Below are 20,596 nucleotides of genomic sequence, written 5' to 3'. Positions count from 1 at the left end.
TCTTGTGTGGATTCTTCTTTTGCTTGGTATTTTGCTAGCTATCGCCATCCAAAAACTTTTATGGTTCTATGACTCATGTGCTTATGTCTTTCTTAAACTATATTGTTTAAGTTCTCACCCACAAGAAAAAGAGCTTTGCATTTACTAATTTTTATCATTTTAAAATTCAAAACAAAAATCTCTTAAATTTGTATGTATTTTCCATTTCCTTTATAAAAATGTGATACAATCATGTACTTTTACCTTATTTCTTCACAATCTCATTGGGTTGACATTGAATGCTTGTTTGGATGAAATCTTTGGTGGGCCCACATAACTAAAACAAGTAGATGCTTTGTTTGGGAAGTTGTTGGTGCTAAGTGAAAGTGGGTATTTAGAACCAAAGACCTTCGCAAACTTTTATATTAGTCTACAACCCATGAATGAGTAATGGAGCTTTATAGTGTACACATATTTTCACAAATTATAAATGGAGTTTTGGGTTTGGAAACAAGTTTTAAGGCTACATGAAAATTTAAGGTCAAATTCAAAGGGGGATTTGGACTTCAAACAAATAGAGGATGAAATTGCTGACTCTAACTTGTTGTGAATATCTTATTAAGCTACCAATATCAAAATTGGGAGAATAAGGGACTGGCTAAATAAAATAACTTTTTTTAAAGATTAGCAAAATATTCTATAAATTAACAAGATCTTATTTAAAACTCTACCCATCTAATAGAAACAACACCTTGGAAGAAATCCTATGATCAAGTGCATTTTAGTTGTAGTACTAAGATGGACTATCTTTTGTAAGGTCCAATGTTACATCTATATGAACATCACCTATATGACATTCACTTTCATAAAAGAATCTTGTAAACTATTATTCATAAAATCAACAAATATAACTTAAACCTATACAATAGAATGTAATAATAATATCACAATTTATCTTATATAAATATATATTTCTTAGAAAAAACACTTTATCCAAATATTTACACAACATCATATGAAATGGCTTGTACACTATTACAAAGTGATAGACAATTATGGGAACTACAAAAAATGGTTTACCATTATGAGAACATCATCATCAAATTTAGTTTTTGCTTCCCTTTTTCCAATAGCCATGAGCACAAAATGTTTCTTACATTTTCCTTTTATCCAATCACAGATATTGTAAACCAAATTTATTTGAACTTACCTGAGATAGTTTTTATATATTTTAACTTCAGCTTTGACTATTAAATTGTGCATCTTGGACTTATTGTATGATTGGGAAACCCTCATAGCCACGAGGATAGTGGGCATGCAGACATGACCACTAGCAAACATGAGAAATGTGCAGCAATAGGTCCTGAATGGAGTGAACATGACTAAGCCTCTCTTCATCATGTCTTGTCTTGAATATATTCAAATGTCCAATTCTGAGTAGTTGCACCTTCCCTTGAAAACTACCTCAAACAAATTTAACAATTTCAATGGTACCAGGTTGAGCTTTCCAAGGCAACAAGAAGTACAATTAAACTAGATAATACAACCTTTTTCTTTCACAAGCTCATGTTCCCATTTCATGGTGATTATGATTCCTGAATCAGAATCTAATGTCTCAATCAAACATCAACAATTGAATCTATATGCATAATTTTATTTTTATGAAAAGGAGACTATGGGGCCACAATCTTTTAACTCTATTTCTTTCCATATCTAAGCTTATGTTATAGTTTCACACCAAGCAGTTTGGTTGATCTTATTCTTCTCAAATAAATTATGTACATTTTCCATCTTTAAGATGATTTTGATTAGAGTCCAAATGTCTTCATATGTGGTGAAGTCTATGAGAAAAGTGTCATTAAATAAAATATGCGAGTCCTCTCTTCCCACCCTTCTTTAGGTCTTTTCCATCTACATGTCTTGCATTTGAACTGATGTGAACCTATTTGCAATTGTGATGCTAACAACTGGACTTTCTCTTTAATAGCTACCCCTAGGTAAGCTCTATCAACATGTTTCTAGGTTGGGTTGAACAAGTATGATATAATGAGCCTTCTTTTGATTCATGTGATTAGTCTACATAACAGCCTAAAATATTTCTATAGAATACTTCTTCATTTCCACATTAATATTATAACACACTTGTAACTTAATGTTCTACATACTCAACCATTTTATCTTTTGTAAAACCACAATTTTAAATCATTATTGATTATCCATTTTTTCAAGTTGTTTATTTTGATTATGTTTATCCACATTCCCACTTCTTCCCACTTCTTGATAAAAGTGCTCCAAAACCCCCCTAAATGCATGAAAACACTATTCATAATGCCCCATTTGGTTGCTTAAATTTATTATTTGGTTTTTACTTTTGTCTTCCATTTTTTGGCCAAAATTGGATGAAGTATCTTCCAAAAAAAAGGTGGAATTCGAAATCAAAACCAGGTTTTGTGTTTTATGAATGTGTTTTAATAAAATTGTCATGTCCGTGATTTTTTGCGATTTCTTGTTGGGCGAGTTTCTCTTTGACGATGACTGTGGCTTTGGGTTTCTCTGCAATGTTTCAATCCATCTCACTTATTCCTTCACATTGTATTCTAATTGTGAGGGGATGATTTGAGGAAACAGGTGTTGAAAAACAAATCAAAATTGTATCTAAAATTTGCACAACCTAGCTATATAGCTTTGTAAAGGATAACAACAATGGATTCTGAATGCCGACAACAACTATACAAACTAGTTGAGACAATGGATCAGCCTGATGAACAAAATACAGTGGAAATTTTATAGCTTGCAAGTGAAGTTTTTAGTGGAGAGCAAGGATTATTCCCTCATCATCAACTTCAAATCCCTTCGAATAAGCAAGGCTAATTTTTTTTTGTCATTCTTGAGACATTTTTACAATTAGATCATTATTTCCTTTGCATTGTTCTTAGCCGATGGCTGTGGGGTTTCTCTGTTTTTGACAACGGGTGCATTTGAAAATAATTCCAATTCTAATGTCTAAATTGGCAACCAAACGAAGAATATGGATTTGTATATTCATCTTTTGTTGCAACCAAACAGTTCAACTATCTTCCAAAAATGCAAAATCAAATTTTTGAAAACCTGGTTAGGAGATAATAAGATTTTGAGCCAAATTCCTCTTCCCCAACCAAATGGAGCCTGAGTGTACATACATCAAATAAAACAAAATATCGATAGGGGTTGAGCGTGCATGCTTGTATAACTGAAGTTTTGAAAATGATTAGAATTCTGATTTGGGTACTCCCCTCTACCATCTAGATACAAAGAAGAAGATAAATCTTCTTCAAGTATCGCACACTTCTAGTCTTCTCTTGAATGTGTGGGGCGCTACAGATGCGTTGTAACATTTTATTTTCTTCTCAACTCCTTTATGTTACTACAGCAATCCAAATTCCCATACACCTCTTCCACCATGACTAAGACGATGGTCATGCACTGTAGGCAATTTTTGGGGTTCAAATTCTTAATTAAGATTGTAAGGCGACACCCATTGCAATTACAGCGAAAGGAAAAGGGTGAAAAACAGATAAAAGAACTAAAAAGTATAGACAAAATTGAATATTGTATAACAATAAAATGACGGTTACATAGACACAAAAAAGTTGAGTTATACTGACCTATCAACAATTTTTTTTTTACATGACCTCAATTGAAGCAAATCTTTTTGCCCACATATGGTTGGATGAGACAATCCCATCAAATTCTTGAGATATATAATCTAACAAACTAGATGATTGTCATGTACACAGGCTTGTATGGAATCCCTATCTTTTTTGGAAGTTAAGATACTTGATGGCCCAGCCAAACAGCGAGGCAAAGCCAACAGGGAGGCACACAATCACTAATGCTGCAATTCCCAGAAAGTCATGTCTGATTCCAAAATAAGTTTCTATGAACTTCGACACCGCTAGCTTTCCATCCGCTGTCTCAAACTCTGTATCTACATCACCCAACTGAGATCCAACCAAACCATAAAGTGTCCAAGAAATAGGGGTGAGCCAGTAGTACCATCTCCACCACACAGGAATTTTCTGTTTCAAATAGAACAGGGTTGGTTGCATTATTAAACATCAGAAACTGCTTTAGATTTTTAACTATAATAAGTAAAAATTGCTTGAACCAAAAAAAAAAATTGTAGTTCAAAGTTTTAAAGAGATAGGCTTACAGGCCGAGGAATGAGAAAGCCACAAAAGAGATTCCATGCAGAATAAAATGCAGATGAAACGATTGCTGCAACAGAGAAGTTTGGAGTCATGGCAACTGTCACCATCCCAAAGAAGGTGAAGTATAGAAACGTTGAAAGATATAAAATTATTAAGAATTCTAGATCGCATGATCTAAGCATGAGTTTAAATATGAGAAATAAATTAAAAGATTAAATAATAGAAATTAATAATGTTATTTTAATTTCATGAAGTGCACATGAGATTAAAGTAATAAATTAATTTAAAATAGAAGTCAAGTGGAATATTAAATAAAGTTATTTAATAATTCAACTTAATGTGCATGAAAGATGAATGCAAAATAAAAGAAAAGATAATAAAGGTTAATTTGGGAGTTAACTGAGTTGTGCAAAGAGTCTTCTCGGGTGAACGCACAATTAGTGCCCCGATTTGAGGAGAAAACTTCTTATCACAACTTTGGGGGTTCATTTTTGGGACACACGAATTTGGATGGGAATTTTTGGGAGACAACTTTTGAAAGCAAATTTCAGAAGGCTGATACCAAGAAATTTTTCCAAAGGAAGGTTATTGAGAGGAGCGAATTCTCTTACAGTTCCTGGAGATTGCATAATAGCATCAGGATCAGGTAGGGTCTTGTGTTTTTGATTATCGATTAAACACGCAATTATCCTTTCCTGTCTTCTTCGTGTATGGGGTTTGTAAATCTGAATTCTCTATGATGAATGTTTAAACATTACAATATTGGAATTTATCAGATGCTTGTCAATAAACTTCTGTATACATAAGATTTAAATGGGAAGGGTTGAATCTAAGACTGAAATTCTAAATTAGAAGTTCAGATGATTGACTATATTTTCTCTATCAATATAAAGGAGGCAATCTCTTTTAATATATTTATATATATATTAAAGAGGAATTAATTTAACATATTTATAAATTTATATATATAAATATCTTCAAACAAATTTAAATTTCAATAAAAAAAAATTTGATTATAAAAAAATTTGTATTTTAAAAAATAAATATATAAATATGATTATAGTGGGGGGGGAGGGAATTACCCCGTACCCACCCCCACTGTTGGCAGAGTCGACAGTACCTGTGTCGCAGGTACTGCGATGACAGGTACAGGGTACTTGCCGCCGCAGGCCCTGCGACCGCAGGACTGCGGCAAACCGCAGGCGGTCTTAAAGCCGGCGGTTTATTAAAATGTATGTTTATAATTTTTTTTTATAAATTTCATTTTTATATATAATTTTTATTATTTATAAAAAAATTTATTATTATTTAAAATTTTAATTAATAAATTTTTAATATATTTTAATTAATAAATTTTTAATATATTTTAATTAATAAATTTTTAATATATTTTAATTAATAATATTTTAATCTTTATTAATATTTAATAATTAAATATTAATGTATTTAACATAGTTTTTTTTTGTAAATATTAATTTATTAATAATTTTGGTTAAATATTAATAAATTAACAGTTAGTGAATGGATTAAAATAAGTAATTAGAATAGTAATTATTGATTAATTTAATTAAAATTTGTTTAATTAAAGCTAATTAATAATGAATATTATTTGATTTAATTGTAGATTTGGATTATTGATTTAATGGAAGTTGTTATAGAAATGGGTTAATTGTAAGGGCTGATTGTGAAAACTTAGTTACTTGAAATAGACGTTAAAATGGAACATAAACCTTACCTTAACTCAATAATATACTTTCAAATCCAATCTGTGAGACTTTGATGTTTTCTATGTGTTCTCTGTGTTTTGGGGTTGTTCTAGTATTAACCAGTTTAGGTTGTTACCAGAGGCCCGGGGTTGTGAATGTGAGGTTATGATGATTTGTTCTCGATCTTTTCAAACCAACCAAGGTAATGTGATAGTATGCTCTATGATGGATGTATTTACTGTTTGTTATTGCTTTCCAGTTCCTTGTGTGAAGCTGAGGTGTATGTATTTGAGATACCTAACTTAACCATTTTCGAGTCTCGATCAGTTATATTTGATAACCATTTTTGAGTCTCGATCAGTTATACTTGGATTGCTTTTCGGTCGCTTGAGAGGACTGAAGTGTTTGTTATGTTCTTGATGATGTCATGTGTTGACTTGACCATTTTGGAGTCTTCGATCAGTATTGTAATTTACTATTGGGATACTTTCTGGTTGCTCATTGGAGAACCATTGGATTTTGTGATCTATCATTGATGCCTTCAGTTGCTGATAGAGAATTATTGTGATCATATGATTATTATTTGATGCTTATCTGTTGCTCATGAAGAAATGATGTAAATTTTGTGGCTTATCTTTTATGATGTTTTTCAGTTGCTTGTATAGGACTGAGGTGAATTTATTATGATTCTTTGATTTGTGATTTCATGAGCCTAGGGTAGGTTATCTATGTGTAGAGTCGGGAAATGGCTTGCAATGGGGGTCGGAGCCCTAAGAGGCTGCCTTGAGAAACCCATTGTAAGTCATTTTAATAAGTGAAAACATTTACACTAAATGAGAGAAAATGAACCTAACAAGATAATTGTATGTTCTCTCCCATGCCTTGAGTGCTAGTACAGACTAGGATGGGGTAGAGAGAACGCTTGGTTACAACCTTGCATTCCATAGTATGCCTCATCAGTACGAGAGGATACTAGTGGCCGCAGGATCAGTAGGGACCCGGGATTCCTAAGGGATTGCTCGGGTAACTTCTACGTGACTTTTGCAATGACACTTTCTCGCTTGCATATCATGTTTCCTACGTGCCTTTGTGGTACCTCTGGGTTTAGATGTCGATCTTTTTAGGAACCCTTGAGTTAGCATACTTATAGAATTTCCTGGACTTAGAGAGTATTTATGATTATAGTTTTTGTTATCCTATTTGGGACTTGAGACTATCTCCTCAGCGCGGTGGGAGTGGACCATTTAGGTTCTACGCGGTCAGGTGGTAGTGCTTTTTACTCTTACCATTGAGATCCGTCCGTAGTCGCCGTGGTTGGAGTTTTCTTGGTTGGCATTTACCTTCACTATGTTCTTGGATTATTATGATGGATGGTTAGATTTTATGATAGATGTTTTATCATTATGGATGTATGGATGTATCACGTATGGTGAATAGTTTCATATATTTTTACTGTACTTTGTATCATGGATTCGTGGAGGTTGATGCATTTCTATTTTTACATATGTATATTCTTTTAAGCCTTTCATACCCTGTGACTTGTACAGTGGATGATTGAGCATTCCGAATTAATTTGCCAAGAGGCATTCGGAACAAATGTATATTATGGACATTGGACTTTCTGATTATTCTTTCATATGTATGTGGTAATTGTTAGACTTAGAATTTAATTAAATTTAAATGTGACTCAACGTCTTGGGATCCTTAAGAAATGTAACTTGCGATGTATGGTTGTCGATGATTACATGTTATTGCTTCCGCTACTATGTGTTTGATGTGTATGTTATACTTTCTTATAAAAAAAATAAAAAAATAAAAAAAAATGTTTAGCAAACTTAGTGAAACTTTAGGTAAATTCTTTTGGATCCCTTGGCGGGGCGTTACAACTCGCCACTGTTGGACTTGAAGAATGCAGTCATAAAATTGGCCCTTGAGCACAAAACTATGACTTTAGTTTCTTATTCAAAGATATGACAGGGAGAATGTTTCAAGCATGAACTAAGTATCACTATAAATAGTTTAAGATGGCTAACTTAAGACACACAATTGATATTTGTCAGAAAGACTAATAGGAAAATATTGATAACTCTCATTGATTTGATATAGAGTTTCTGTGCATAAAAGAGTCTATATTCTATAGAATATATGCTAAAAAGGTATATTGGGGGCTACAAGTGATAGAAGTGAAGATAGAAGCATCTTCCAAACTACAGACCACTGATGCAAATCAAAGGGTAAGATTTTTATTAAAAAAAAACTCTACGCGATAAGATTATTTTTGACACTACGGGATAAGATTGTGCATCCTTTTAGTATCAAGGAGGAGTATGAAAATTGATGTTGACTCCAATTTTACCATTTCACTACATTGATAACTCCAACACTTCACCGCTAATTTTCTAGTTTATTTTAGTTTTAATAATATGTGATTTTTTAGATGCAATAAGCTCTGTAGAATCATGATTTTAAGACTTAGTTCCACCATAACTTGATTAGTTAATAAAATTTAATGAACTATTGTTCAAAAATTGTTCTTTTTTTTTACACTCACCGTAGGTTGTTTTAGCTACAGTTTCATCCATGATCTTCAAGTTCCTTTAGTGTAGATTATTCATTCACAACCTTTGACATGTGTTCAATCTGCTATCTATAATTGAAGTAGGTAGACTCAATAAAAGACATGTATTTTGTTAAGTATCGTATCAACTATTAATAAATGATCCTCCCTTGTTCAAAATAAAGTTTTGTTTGTTGTGCCTTCTATGTATTATTTATTATAATCAAATTTCTTTTCTAGTTGATGCTATTTTTTTTTTCTTTTCAATTTCTACAATAATGTTATAAAACCAATGTAAAACTTGTTATTTTTGTACCAATTTATGAAATCTAATTCCAATAAATGAAACTCTTCAAACAACATTGAAGTTGAAATATATCACCATTTACAAATAAATTCTTAGCATATATGATTCCTTAATTACTTGAGAGCTACCATAACTTTTTAGTATCAATTGGAGTGCCCATACAAATATAAGAAACAATTAAAGATTGAGAGTAACAACTTCTATAGAAAAATCCTTGAGCCCTGATGGCCTATCAACGATAATCAATACAATTAGTGTCAAAGGGTAAGATTTTTCTTTTTTAACTATGACTGGTGTCGATATTTTGACACTTACCGATGTCGACGATATAAGAAACCTACAGAAACATCTCTAGAAGTTGTTTTTATTTCAACGCATCCAACTGTCGAGACGATAACTAACCCGTTGAATCATCTCAAAGTCTTTGATAGTTTGACGAAGCTTGTCATCAATTGTGTGCAATACCCGACGAAGCATCTCTTGTGGTCTTCACAATTTTGATGTTTCAAACTAGTTGTCTGACACCGCCATGTGACAATGATGACAATAATTTTGGATAGATATTTTCATTGATACATTAACACTCATCTTGTGCATCAAAATTGTGACTCTAGTTTAGTAACAATCATTTTTGACATTTTCTAGTTACATTTTCAACAGATGCGCATGAAAAAAGAGGTCCAAATTTACTTTTGTGTGTGTGTGTGTGTGTGTGTGTGTGTGTGTGTCGATGAATTTATGTTGATATTCATAAATATGCCATTCTAGGAATATCACTTTGAGATGATATATCTCCATATTCTTGAGAGCATATTGTGTTCCATAACAAATCCTCCCTAGCTAAGAGGAAGTCTTAAGATTATAGCTATATAGTCAGATTGATTTAATTTTAAAATGCAATGTTGATATATACACTACATATATATATAATACATATGTTATATTGTGATTTATATTGTTAATATATATTAACTAACAATGATTAATCATAGAGACATGTCTCCACTTATATTTATATGAGATTGGTATCTACATTTGGAAAATATCAATAACAATGGCAATATAATAACATTTGTAGAAACCAATCCATGTTACTTAACACTACTTACCTCAACGTTCAAATTTGACTTTGAATTTAGAATCTCCATTAAGATTTATTACAACACCTCTTACAACATGATGAAATTAGTTGTCCCTATAAGACCACATCACTCGTAGTGGTTCCTAAACTTAGTCACAATCACCAATAATTTAAATTTGAATAAAATTTGGTTTCATTGAACAAATTAAATATAAAAAAAATACACAAAACTAAAACCATAGGTCTAATATAAGTCATGCAAAAATATTTAAGAAAATATTTTGCTTATTACAAACAATTTGTTTACCTAAAGTAAAAGATCTAACAAAGCATAAAATGTAAATCTTTTTGGTTGATGTTGATTGTCGATGTACTATCGATGCTCTTGCATCATAAATCAAGAGTGGTACGAATTGCTTCTTCAAATTATTGATGAAGAGATGTCAATTTGATATTTATGGGACATTGACAATGATAATAACCATTTGGTTGTATTGGTATTTTATATTTTAGGTTAGTTGGTTTTGTAGAGTTCTTGTGTGGATTCTTCTTTTGCTTGGTATTTTGCTACCTATCGCCATCCAAAAACTTTTATGGTTCTATGACTCATGTGCTTATGTCTTTCTTAAACTATATTGTTTAAGTTCTCACCCACAAGAAAAAGAGCTTTGCATTTACTAATTTTTATCATTTTAAAATTCAAAACAAAAATCTCTTAAATTTGTATGTATTTTCCATTTCCTTTATAAAAATGTGATACAATCATGTACTTTTACCTTATTTCTTCACAATCTCATTGGGTTGACATTGAATGCTTGTTTGGATGAAATCTTTGGTGGGCCCACATAACTAAAAAAAGTAGATGGTTTGTTTGGGAAGTTGTTGGTGCTAAGTGAAAGTAGGTATTTAGAACAAAAAACCTTCGCAAACTTTTATATTAGTCTACAACCCATGAATGAGTAATGGAGCTTTATAGTGTACACATATTTTCACAAATTATAAATAGAGTTTTGGGTTTGGAAACAATTTTTAAGGCTACATGAAAATTTAAGGTCAAATTCAAAGGGGGATTTGGACTTCAAACAAATTCCAAGACCAGACAAAAACCTAAGGTCTGCAAGCCAATTGGTCTTTATTGATTTGTAAGCTAGTGGTGAAAGTTATAAAAGAATGGACTTGGAATCACATCAAAAATTGAAATCAAATATATATGGCCAATTTCTATCTCCAACTTTTTATTTTAGCCATGACCCTTTATGTTATCATATTTGAATGTGATTTGGAGGGTGACTTAGCAAAGTGGTTTGGAGGAGGTGCAAATTATTTTGGGAATCCTATATTTTTGCCATGGTTCATGTTTTGTGATGACCTTTATGTCTTGTCCCAAAGTATAGTTAAGATTTCCATTTGTGTCACTGACGCTAATGCATTGGCATGTGTATCAAGTGTGTAAATACATATTTTGACACCTTAAGCATATTTATTTCATGTGACTTGCTTAATGCCACTCTATATCTTAGCATTTCTTGTTCTCTTGTTTGTTCACTAATGTACATATCAAAACACCAAGGCATTTCAAAATTTCTTAGCATTTTTACCAAGATTTTTTTAAATTCTCATTTTCTATATTTCTCATTGTTGACATCAAGGTATACATTTTATTTCAAAATTTCAATCTATATTTAAAGTCTACATCCAACTTTGAACTTCACCATAATTATTGTTTCTCATTGATTAACTAATAAATTTATTCATTTTATTTTGTTTATCATTATTTTGACCATTTCTCCAATTTTATTTTATTACAATCATCAAGTAATTCATTGAGTAAAGACTTTTAAATCGACACTATTATAGTTAAAGTATCTTCGCAATAATAAATTTTTTAATTTAAAAATTAGAAAGCCTCAACAAATAGAGGATGAAATTGCTGACTCTAACTTCTTGTGAATATCTTATTAAGCTACCAATATCAAAATTGGGAGAATAAGGGACTGGCTAAATAAAATAACTTTTTTTAAAGATTAGCAAAATATTCTGTAAATTAACAAGATCTTATTTAAAACTCTACCCATCTAATAGAAACAACACCTTGGAAGAAATCCTATGATCAAGTGCATTTTAGTTGTAGTACTAAGATGGACTATCTTTTGTAAGGTCCAATGTTACATCTATATGAACATCACCTATATGACATTCACTTTCATAAAAGAATCTTGTAAACTATTATTCATAAAATCAACAAATATAACTTAAACCTATACAATAGAATGTAATAATAATATCACAATTTATCTTATATAAATATATATTTCTTAGAAAAAACACTTTATCCAAATATTTACACAACATCATATGAAATGGCCTGTACACTATTACAAAGTGATAGACAATTATGGGAACTACAAAAAATGGTTTACCATTATGAGAACATCATCATCAAATTTAGTTTTTGCTTCCCTTTTTCCAATAGCCATGAGCACAAAATGTTTCTTACATTTTCCTTTTATCCAATCACAGATATTGTAAACCAAATTTATTTGAACTTACCTGAGATAGTTTTTATATATTTTAACTTCCGCTTTGACTATTAAATTGTGCATCTTGGACTTATTGTATGATTGGGAAACCCTCATAGCCACGAGGATAGTGGGCATGCAGACATGACCACTAGCAAACATGAGAAATGTGCAGCAATAGGTCCTGAATGGAGTGAACATGACTAAGCCTCTCTTCATCATGTCTTGTCTTGAATATATTCAAATGTCCAATTCTGAGTAGTTGCCCCTTCCCTTGAAAACTACCTCAAACAAATTTAACAATTTCAATGGTACCAGGTTGAGCTTTCCAAGGCAACAAGAAGTACAATTAAACTAGATAATACAACCTTTTTCTTTCACAAGCTCATGTTCCCATTTCATGGTGATTATGATTCCTGAATCAGAATGTAATGTCTCAATCAAACATCAACAATTGAATCTATATGCATAATTTTATTTTTATGAAAAGGAGACGATGGGGCCACAATCTTTTAACTCTATTTCTTTCCATATCTAAGCTTATGTTATAGTTTCACACCAAGCAGTTTGGTTGATCTTATTCTTCTCAAATAAATTATGTACATTTTCCATCTTTAAGATGATTTTGTATAGAGTCCAAATGTCTTCATATGTGGTGAACTCTATGAGAAAAGTGTCATTAAATAAAATATGAGAGTCCTCTCTTCCCACCCTTCTTTAGGTCTTTTCCATCTACATGTCTTGCATTTGAACTGATGTGAACCTATTTGCAATTGTGATGCTAACAACTGGACTTTCTCTTTAATAGCTACCCCTAGGTAAGCTCTATCACCATGTTTCTAGGTTGGGTTGAACAAGTATGATATAATGAGCCTTCTTTTGATTCATGTGATTAGTCTACATAACAGCCTAAAATATTTCTATAGAATACTTCTTCATTTCCACATTAATATTATAACACACTTGTAACTTAATGTTCTACATACTCAACCATTTTATCTTTTGTAAAACCACAATTTTAAATCATTATTGATTATCCATTTTTTCAAGTTGTTTATTTTGATTATGTTTATCCACATTCCCACTTCTTCCCACTTCTTGATAAAAGTGCTCCAAAACCCCCCTAAATGCATGAAAACACTATTCATAATGCCCCATTTGGTTGCTTAAATTTATTATTTGGTTTTTACTTTTGTCTTCCATTTTTTGGCCAAAATTGGATGAAGTATCTTCCAAAAAAAAGGTGGAATTCGAAATCAAAACCAGGTTTTGTGTTTTATGAATGTGTTTTAATAAAATTGTCATGTCCGTGATTTTTTGCGATTTCTTGTTGGGCGAGTTTCTCTTTGATGATGACTGTGGCTTTGGGTTTCTCTGCAATGTTTCAATCCATCTCCCTTATTCCTTCACATTGTATTCTAATTGTGAGGGGATGATTTGAGGAAACAGGTGTTGAAAAACAAATCAAAATTGTATCTAAAATTTGCACAACCTAGCTATATAGCTTTGTAAAGGATAACAACAATGGATTCTGAATGCCGACAACAACTATACAGACTAGTTGAGACAATGGATCAGCCTGATGAACAAAATACAATGGAAATTTTATAGCTTGCAAGTGAAGTTTTCAGTGGAGAGCAAGGATTATTCCCTCATCATCAACTTCAAATCCCTTCGAATAAGCAAGGCTAAATTTTTTTTGTCATTCTTGAGACATTTTTACAATTAGATCATTATTTCCTTTGCATTGTTCTTAGCCGATGGCTGTGGGGTTTCTCTGTTTTTGACAACGGGTGCATTTGAAAATAATTCCAATTCTAATGTCTAAATTGGCAACCAAACGAAGAATATGGATTTGTATATTCATCTTTTGTTGCAACCAAACAGTTCAACTATCTTCCAAAAATGCAAAATCAGATTTTTGAAAACCTGGTTAGGAGATAATAAGATTTATAGCCAAATTCCTCTTCGCCAACAAAATGGAGCCTGAGTGTACATACATCAAATAAAACAAAATATAGATAGGGGTTGAGCGTGCATGCTTGTATAACTGAAGTTTTGAAAATGATTAGAATTCTGATTTGGGTACTCCCCTCTACCATCTAGATACAAAGAAGAAGATAAATCTTCTTCAAGTATCGCACACTTCTAGTCTTCTCTTGAATGTGTGGGGCGCTACAGATGCGTTGTAACATTTTATTTTCTTCTCAACTCCTTTATGTTACTACAGCAATCCAAATTCCCATACACCTCTTCCACCATGACTAAGACGATGGTCATGCACTGTAGGCAATTTTTGGGGTTCAAATTCTTAATTAAGATTGTAAGGCGACACCCATTGCAATTACAACGAAAGGAAAAGGGTGAAAAACAGATAAAAGAACTAAAAAGTATAGACAAAATTGAATATTGTATAACAATAAAATGACGGTTACATAGACACAAAAAAGTTGAGTTATACTGACCTATCAACAATTTTTTTTTTACATGACCTCAATTGAAGCAAATCTTTTTGCCCACATATGGTTGGATGAGACAATCCCATCAAATTCTTGAGATATATAATCTAACAAACTAGATGATTGTCATGTACACAGGCTTGTATGGAATCCCTATCTTTTTTGGAAGTTAAGATACTTGATGGCCCAGCCAAACAGCGAGGCAAAGCCAACAGGGAGGCACACAATCACTAATGCTGCAATTCCCAGAAAGTCATGTCTGATTCCAAAATAAGTTTCTATGAACGTCGACACCGCTAGCTTTCCATCCGCTGTCTCAAACTCTGTATCTACATCACCCAACTGAGATCCAACCAAACCATAAAGTGTCCAAGAAATAGGGGTGAGCCAGTAGTACCATCTCCACCACACAGGAATTTTCTGTTTCAAATAGAACATGCTTGGTTGCATTATTAAACATTAGAATCTGCTTTAGATTTTTAACTATAATAAGTAAAAATTGCTTGAACCAAAAAAAAAAAATTGTAGTTCAAAGTCTTAAAGAGATAGGCTTACAGGCCGAGGAATGAGAAAGCCACAAAAGAGATTCCATGTAGAATAAAATGCAGATGAAACGATTGCTGCAACAGAGAAGTTTGGAGTCATGGCAACTGTCACCATCCCAAAGAAGGTGAAGTATAGAAACGTGAAATACATGAAGAAGAGGAACCAGAAAAACTTGATTGCCGTCCACTCAAATGCGACCATGGAATAGACCAAGAGAGCGTAAATTATGGACTGCATAAGCACATAGGGAAACTCTATTGCCACCTACACGAATAAATGAGACTGTCATTTGGTTAAGTTGAGGTTGCATAGAAAACACAATATAATAAAATTATGTCAATATCTTTTACTGTACCTGTCCAAAGGCATAAGGGAATTCCGAGTACATCGCAACAGCTCTTTCTCTATAGACTACGGTCCGTTCGACATCAACCACAGGTTGCACACTTGATGAGTTGCTTACTCCAATGAAAAGAACGGAAGAATAAAGTGCTCCCAAAATATTAAATAAATCTTGTTGATTGCCTCTGTCAAAACAAATAATAAACTGTTTATAAGATCTTAAAACAGAAATAAAGTTTCAAGAACGCCTTGGAGAGCTTTTAGAAATATTATATTTTAGTAGAATCTTCCCATGGAAAATATTGTAGCGTAACTTAAAAATCTAATTTTTTTTTTGTCGATGTAATTTGTTGGTATAACAGGTGACTGCTGTTTCGGAACATGTTCTAGTTTAGTGGGCAAACACTAAGAAATTGCTGGAAATTTGTAGAACTCAACTCAGGTGGGTTCTATTTGAGCAAAGCAAATCTTTTATACCAGTCAAGAGAAAAACCAACCTCTTTGTCCCGAGGTCCCAAAATATCGTCCCAAATATCAGTGCAACCACTGTGCTAAAGAAAAACCTCACAACAACATAGTGCGGATTTCGCCAGTAAGACATAGACTGCTTCCATAAGCATGCCATGCATTGAACTGTGAAAGACTGTGCATACTTTGTTGGATAATTTAGATCCTTCGAGTCTGGAGCAGGGCTGCTTAGTTCTTTAATTAGGGATTGATTGAATCTAAAAAATAGAAAATGATGTTAGCAATTACATGACAATTTTTCACTTTTTATGAGGACTTATTAGTGATATATGGGTGAGAAAATTTCCTTCTAAAGGAACTTCCAATCATTATGTACATACTCATAGAGTGCAGATTGTCTGTATATATTTGCGAAGTCTACCCCAAGACTTTCCTCAGTAGATATAGAGGTTACTTCAAGCACCCATGTTGCTGGATTATAGCCTTCTTTAATTGGTGGAACACCTTCAACAGCCTAATTAGTCACACAAAAAATATAAATCATTACTCTTTCTGTTGGCAACAAATAGAAAGTGAACAAATGCCATGAAGTGAACAAACACCAACAGTACCTCAAAATATTCAACGAGTTTATGAGAATGCCGACCCAACGGTCCTGCGTAGATCACTTGGCCACCTCTTTTCATGAGCAGAAGCTGCAAGTCAGAAATCCAAACAAGTTAACATTAAGCATTGGTTAGCATCTGCGGGGGCTTCCCTGTTCCCAATTTGGAAGCGCAACAATACTTAGCTTCTTTCATCCAAAATGACACAATTATATGACTCACAGTACTCAATTCATGAAAGTGTTTAAATTTACCTCATCAAAAGCTTCAAAAATATCAATGCTAGGTTGGTGGATAGTACAAACAACTGTACGACCAGTATCAACTGTGTTGCGTACAGTCCGCATGACTATAGCTGCAGCTCGAGCATCCAATCCCGAAGTTGGCTCGTCCATGAAAATTATGGATGGGTTAGCAACAAGTTCCACTGCTATGGTAAGCCTTTTCCTTTGTTCTGTAGAAAGACCCGTTAGCCCAGGAAGCCCTACCAGAGCATTCCTTTGTGAAGTAAGCTCCACAAGTTCCATCACTTCTTGTACAAACATCTGTAGTCATTAAAAGAGAAATCACCGAGAAAAGCATTTAGTTTCATCACAAAAAGAGCACCTATTGAAAGTACATATGCAAAGAGTAGAGCTCAAAATCCCACCGTTCTAGTTCTCTCATCAACATCTTGTGCAAGTCGAAGCCATGCAGAGTACTCGAGTGATTCATATACTGTGAGATTAGGAGAGTGAATATCGTTTTGTTCACAGTATCCTGAGATGCGGGCGAACGTTTCCTGTTTTTTAGGGTACCCAGATATGCATATATTTCCTTCAATGTATCCTCCTGTTTTTCTTCCCGCCAAGACATCCATCAATGTGGTTTTTCCAGCTCCACTAACTCCAACCAAGGCTGTAAGCATCCCTGGCCTGAAGGATCCACTTATGTTGGAAAGGAGTTTTAACCTGTCTTGACCCACACCTTCATTTTTCATCTCCTAACGCAATACCATTTATTAATTCCATAATTAAATTTGATAAAAGCTGGGAATGTCAAAATTATCGCCAATTAATTAAATTTGATCGACGAAAGTCTAACTGCACTCACCTGTGGCATGTCAACATAGTAGTTGATGTTTTCAAAAGCAATTGATAATGGTTGGAAAGGAAGGACCATTCCTTTTTTCTGAAATACCGAGTGCTGAATATCAGTCAGTTCTCTATCATGGCTTGAAGTTAGACTTTCTCTTCTCTTTGACAAATCTGCATGGCCTGAAAGATATTCTACATTCTGTGAATGAATAATGCTAACTTTTTCATATCATAACAGTTGAAATTATAAGTAGTGTTTATGATCGTGGGGTTTCAACATGTTACAATCTCTTTGATCTATTTGTCAATCAATTTCTAGAAATTTTATTTGAGAAACTGAAAATTTTCAAGTTTTCATCCACAAATTAACACACGTTCATTGGCCTCTCTCTAATAATTTTTAGTTACAATGTTATCTTATACGAGGTGCACAATTTATATTTTAACATTCAACCACCTTCAATTGCTACGTTCAGAATTGATAATTGCATTTTCAACATGAAATATATGTTTCTTTCGAAGTGTTGAATAAGACATTCGTATCTTTTCCAGTGGCAGGTTAACACATCCATAAGTATGCAAAAGGCTTTCAAGAAAGCTCTAGCTTATCTAGTTACCTTTCTAAATTTTAATTTTAAGTCTGTCTAAAATGAGGAACTTGTTTTTGAGCAGACTCGAACTTCACATGCAGTAAAGATTTTGAGTGGAGATCATGACATACCTCTGGATTTTACCACCGATGTCAAATCAACAGACTCAAGTTGTTCTCCATGGTTGCTTTCTCCAGTTCTGTTTACCTGTTTCTCTTCAATAATATCCTCAGATAGTACAGCTTGTGATTTGCTCAACGCTGTTTATTAATAAGATTCTGTTAGAGCCCGCTGTAGATGTAAATTAAAAGGGAAATAAGAAAAAGATAATTAAATCTTAACAAAATCCAAGACTCACGATTGAGGTATGCTAGAGCCAAGGTAAATAAAATATTAAAGATTATACAGAACCCAATTAGTGCTCCAACACCAATCCAATATAATCTAGCTTCGGCAATTAATCCACGAGCTTCTATTATTTCATGTCCCAATGTCTTGTTTGAGGTAGTACTGCTTGGCTACATACAAGTAATATATATGAGATGAAATGAAATGTTTAGTATGATTGTCCACTCTTGATATACAATGATCCTTTTAAATAAAGGCAAATTCACTTACTTTGTTCCATCTAGGAGCTAGAAATTCATTGACAGCAAGGGCATTTTGGCTGTAAGACAATGGAGAACACCAATATGCCCAAATCCACCAGCTGGGTACGTCGACTGTTTCAACATAATAAATGCTCATTTCAAAATTTTCTATCATAACTAAAATGTTCATGAAAGTTATTTCCTTCAATGTAAATAATAAGGTTTTTAGAAATCAGGAGACTATATACCTCGGGAAACCACAAATCCTCCAAGGAGGAACACGACAAGATTAGCAAATGCTCCAAAAGTTTGTGAGACGATCATGTTTCGACCCAATGATCCCACGAACTTGAAAAGTCCCATTCCCATTTGATGCAACCAAAAGAGGAGAAAGACTTGCTTAAAGCATCTGCGAACAAAAGAAAGGATCTCTCAAAATGAGCACAGCCTGTTGCAATGCTTCTTTGATTATTATTTTGTCCCATACAAAGCAAAGTATATCGGTCAGATTATACACTACAAAGTATAATGGTCAAATTTCTGACATCTAAGGCCATTTTTCACAAAGGAAAAGTAACATTAGATAAGCTTAACGCATCAGCACGTTATAAAATGTGGCTTCTTTAGAATATGATTTGATCAGCATTTCTAGAAATGATTGTTTGCGAACTAGTTTACAGGATATATAGCACATGTAAAGAGTCGTATACTAGATCTATTTATCATTGTAAAACAACGTTGAAAATACTAGATAATGTGCAGCCAACTTTCAATATTTTATCTAGAATGAAGAGTGTTTGCATTATGGGTAGAAATGAATCATTTAGCATTCATTGTTTATTAATTCTGTGAAAGAATAAAGAAATTAAATTTCATCTATTAATTAGAGAATTTTCTTACGGTAAGGGGTTGTTGTCTTGATTTCACACCAGGAATGTAGTTTGAAGTGTAAGCAAACCCATGATTTGAGAGTAGTTACTGTTGTAGTTAAAACCTTTTAGGTTGCTATGATTTGAGTGGAGATGTCATTAAATGTTAGGACCTTAAATATATGCTTGAATATGCTTGTAGTTAATTGTTATATTTTTCATTATAACGTTACCATACAAACTATTGTAAGTGGAACAGTTGTCTTTCTACACATCACCATTGTCTATGCAATAGAAATAGAGAAATACAAGACTTACCTATCAGCCTCTGGTGCAAAACCAATAGTATAGTATGTAATGAAAACCCATATCACTGCTTCTACCAGAGAAAATGGGATCTTCACTATCCAGTTTGGTATCGAATATGCCCAAGCTGGATATAATAGTTGGTCTCTTTGTTTGTAGAAAATTGGAAGTCGGACAACTGTCATTGCCATTTCTGGTATGCCATTGAACATCATATGGATTAAACCAAAGAACAGGGCACCCATGTAGAGATTTCCATCAGTAATGGTCCGTTAGTGCATTTCTGTGCGCAAAAATATTGTTGTGGTGATTGCCGCTACAACTATAATCTGCGATACTTGTTTGTTAGAATTTATTCTCCTTTCTTTCACAAAGTTTAATAAGAGAAATGCTTAAGTTCTTCAAA

The 20,596-nt window shown here is 33.0% G+C and overlaps 2 protein-coding genes across 2 annotated transcripts; both read right to left on the bottom strand.

The window, feature by feature from the left end:
- Positions 1-3,684: 3,684 nt before the first annotated feature.
- LOC149568252 (ABC transporter G family member 53-like) lies at positions 3,685-4,269 on the bottom strand. Its single transcript, XM_089817534.1, has 2 exons — positions 4,172-4,269; positions 3,685-4,037 (listed from the first exon to the last, which is right to left on the bottom strand). The coding sequence occupies exons 1-2, from the start codon at positions 4,259-4,261 to the stop codon at positions 3,771-3,773; spliced, it is 357 nt and encodes a 118-aa protein (XP_089673660.1). The 5' UTR covers positions 4,262-4,269; the 3' UTR covers positions 3,685-3,770.
- A 10,463-nt stretch (positions 4,270-14,732) lies between these two features.
- Positions 14,733-20,560, bottom strand: LOC149568251 (ABC transporter G family member 36-like). The gene is made up of 14 exons (XM_089821241.1): positions 20,203-20,560; positions 19,264-19,424; positions 19,044-19,147; positions 18,784-18,943; positions 18,557-18,685; positions 17,852-18,015; positions 17,409-17,741; positions 17,014-17,304; positions 16,766-16,849; positions 16,535-16,668; positions 16,184-16,411; positions 15,700-15,871; positions 15,354-15,608; positions 14,733-15,218 (listed from the first exon to the last, which is right to left on the bottom strand). Exons 1-14 carry the CDS (start codon positions 20,433-20,435, stop codon positions 14,952-14,954), a joined length of 2,715 nt encoding a protein of 904 aa, XP_089677367.1. The 5' UTR covers positions 20,436-20,560; the 3' UTR covers positions 14,733-14,951.
- Positions 20,561-20,596: the final 36 nt, after the last annotated feature.

The sequence above is a fragment of the Cupressus sempervirens genome, chromosome 3, assembly GCF_028749045.1.
Source record: "Cupressus sempervirens isolate cs-2001-9-10 chromosome 3, ASM2874904v1, whole genome shotgun sequence".
Classification (NCBI taxonomy): domain Eukaryota; kingdom Viridiplantae; phylum Streptophyta; class Pinopsida; order Cupressales; family Cupressaceae; genus Cupressus; species Cupressus sempervirens.
Note: the sequence above shows the minus strand (reverse complement) of the source record. Positions and strands in the feature narration are given on the sequence as shown.

What these genes read in the sequence shown, in the direction of transcription:
- LOC149568252 (XM_089817534.1), bottom strand. Translation starts at nt 4,261, where the DNA reads ATGACTCCAAACTTCTCTGTTGCAGCAATCGTTTCATCTGCATTTTAT. An exon ending in GCTTTCTCATTCCTCGGCCT is followed by an intron (nt 4,038 to 4,171) that starts GTAAGCCTATCT and finishes TATTTGAAACAG; the next exon opens with AAAATTCCTGTGTGGTGGAG.
- LOC149568251 (XM_089821241.1), bottom strand. Translation starts at nt 20,435, where the DNA reads ATGGGTGCCCTGTTCTTTGGTTTAATCCATATGATGTTCAATGGCATA. An exon ending in TTTTTGAAGCTTTTGATGAG is followed by an intron (nt 16,850 to 17,013) that starts GTAAATTTAAAC and finishes TCTGACTTGCAG; the next exon opens with CTTCTGCTCATGAAAAGAGG. An exon ending in TGGGACCTCGGGACAAAGAG is followed by an intron (nt 15,872 to 16,183) that starts GTTGGTTTTTCT and finishes TTGTTTTGACAG; the next exon opens with AGGCAATCAACAAGATTTAT.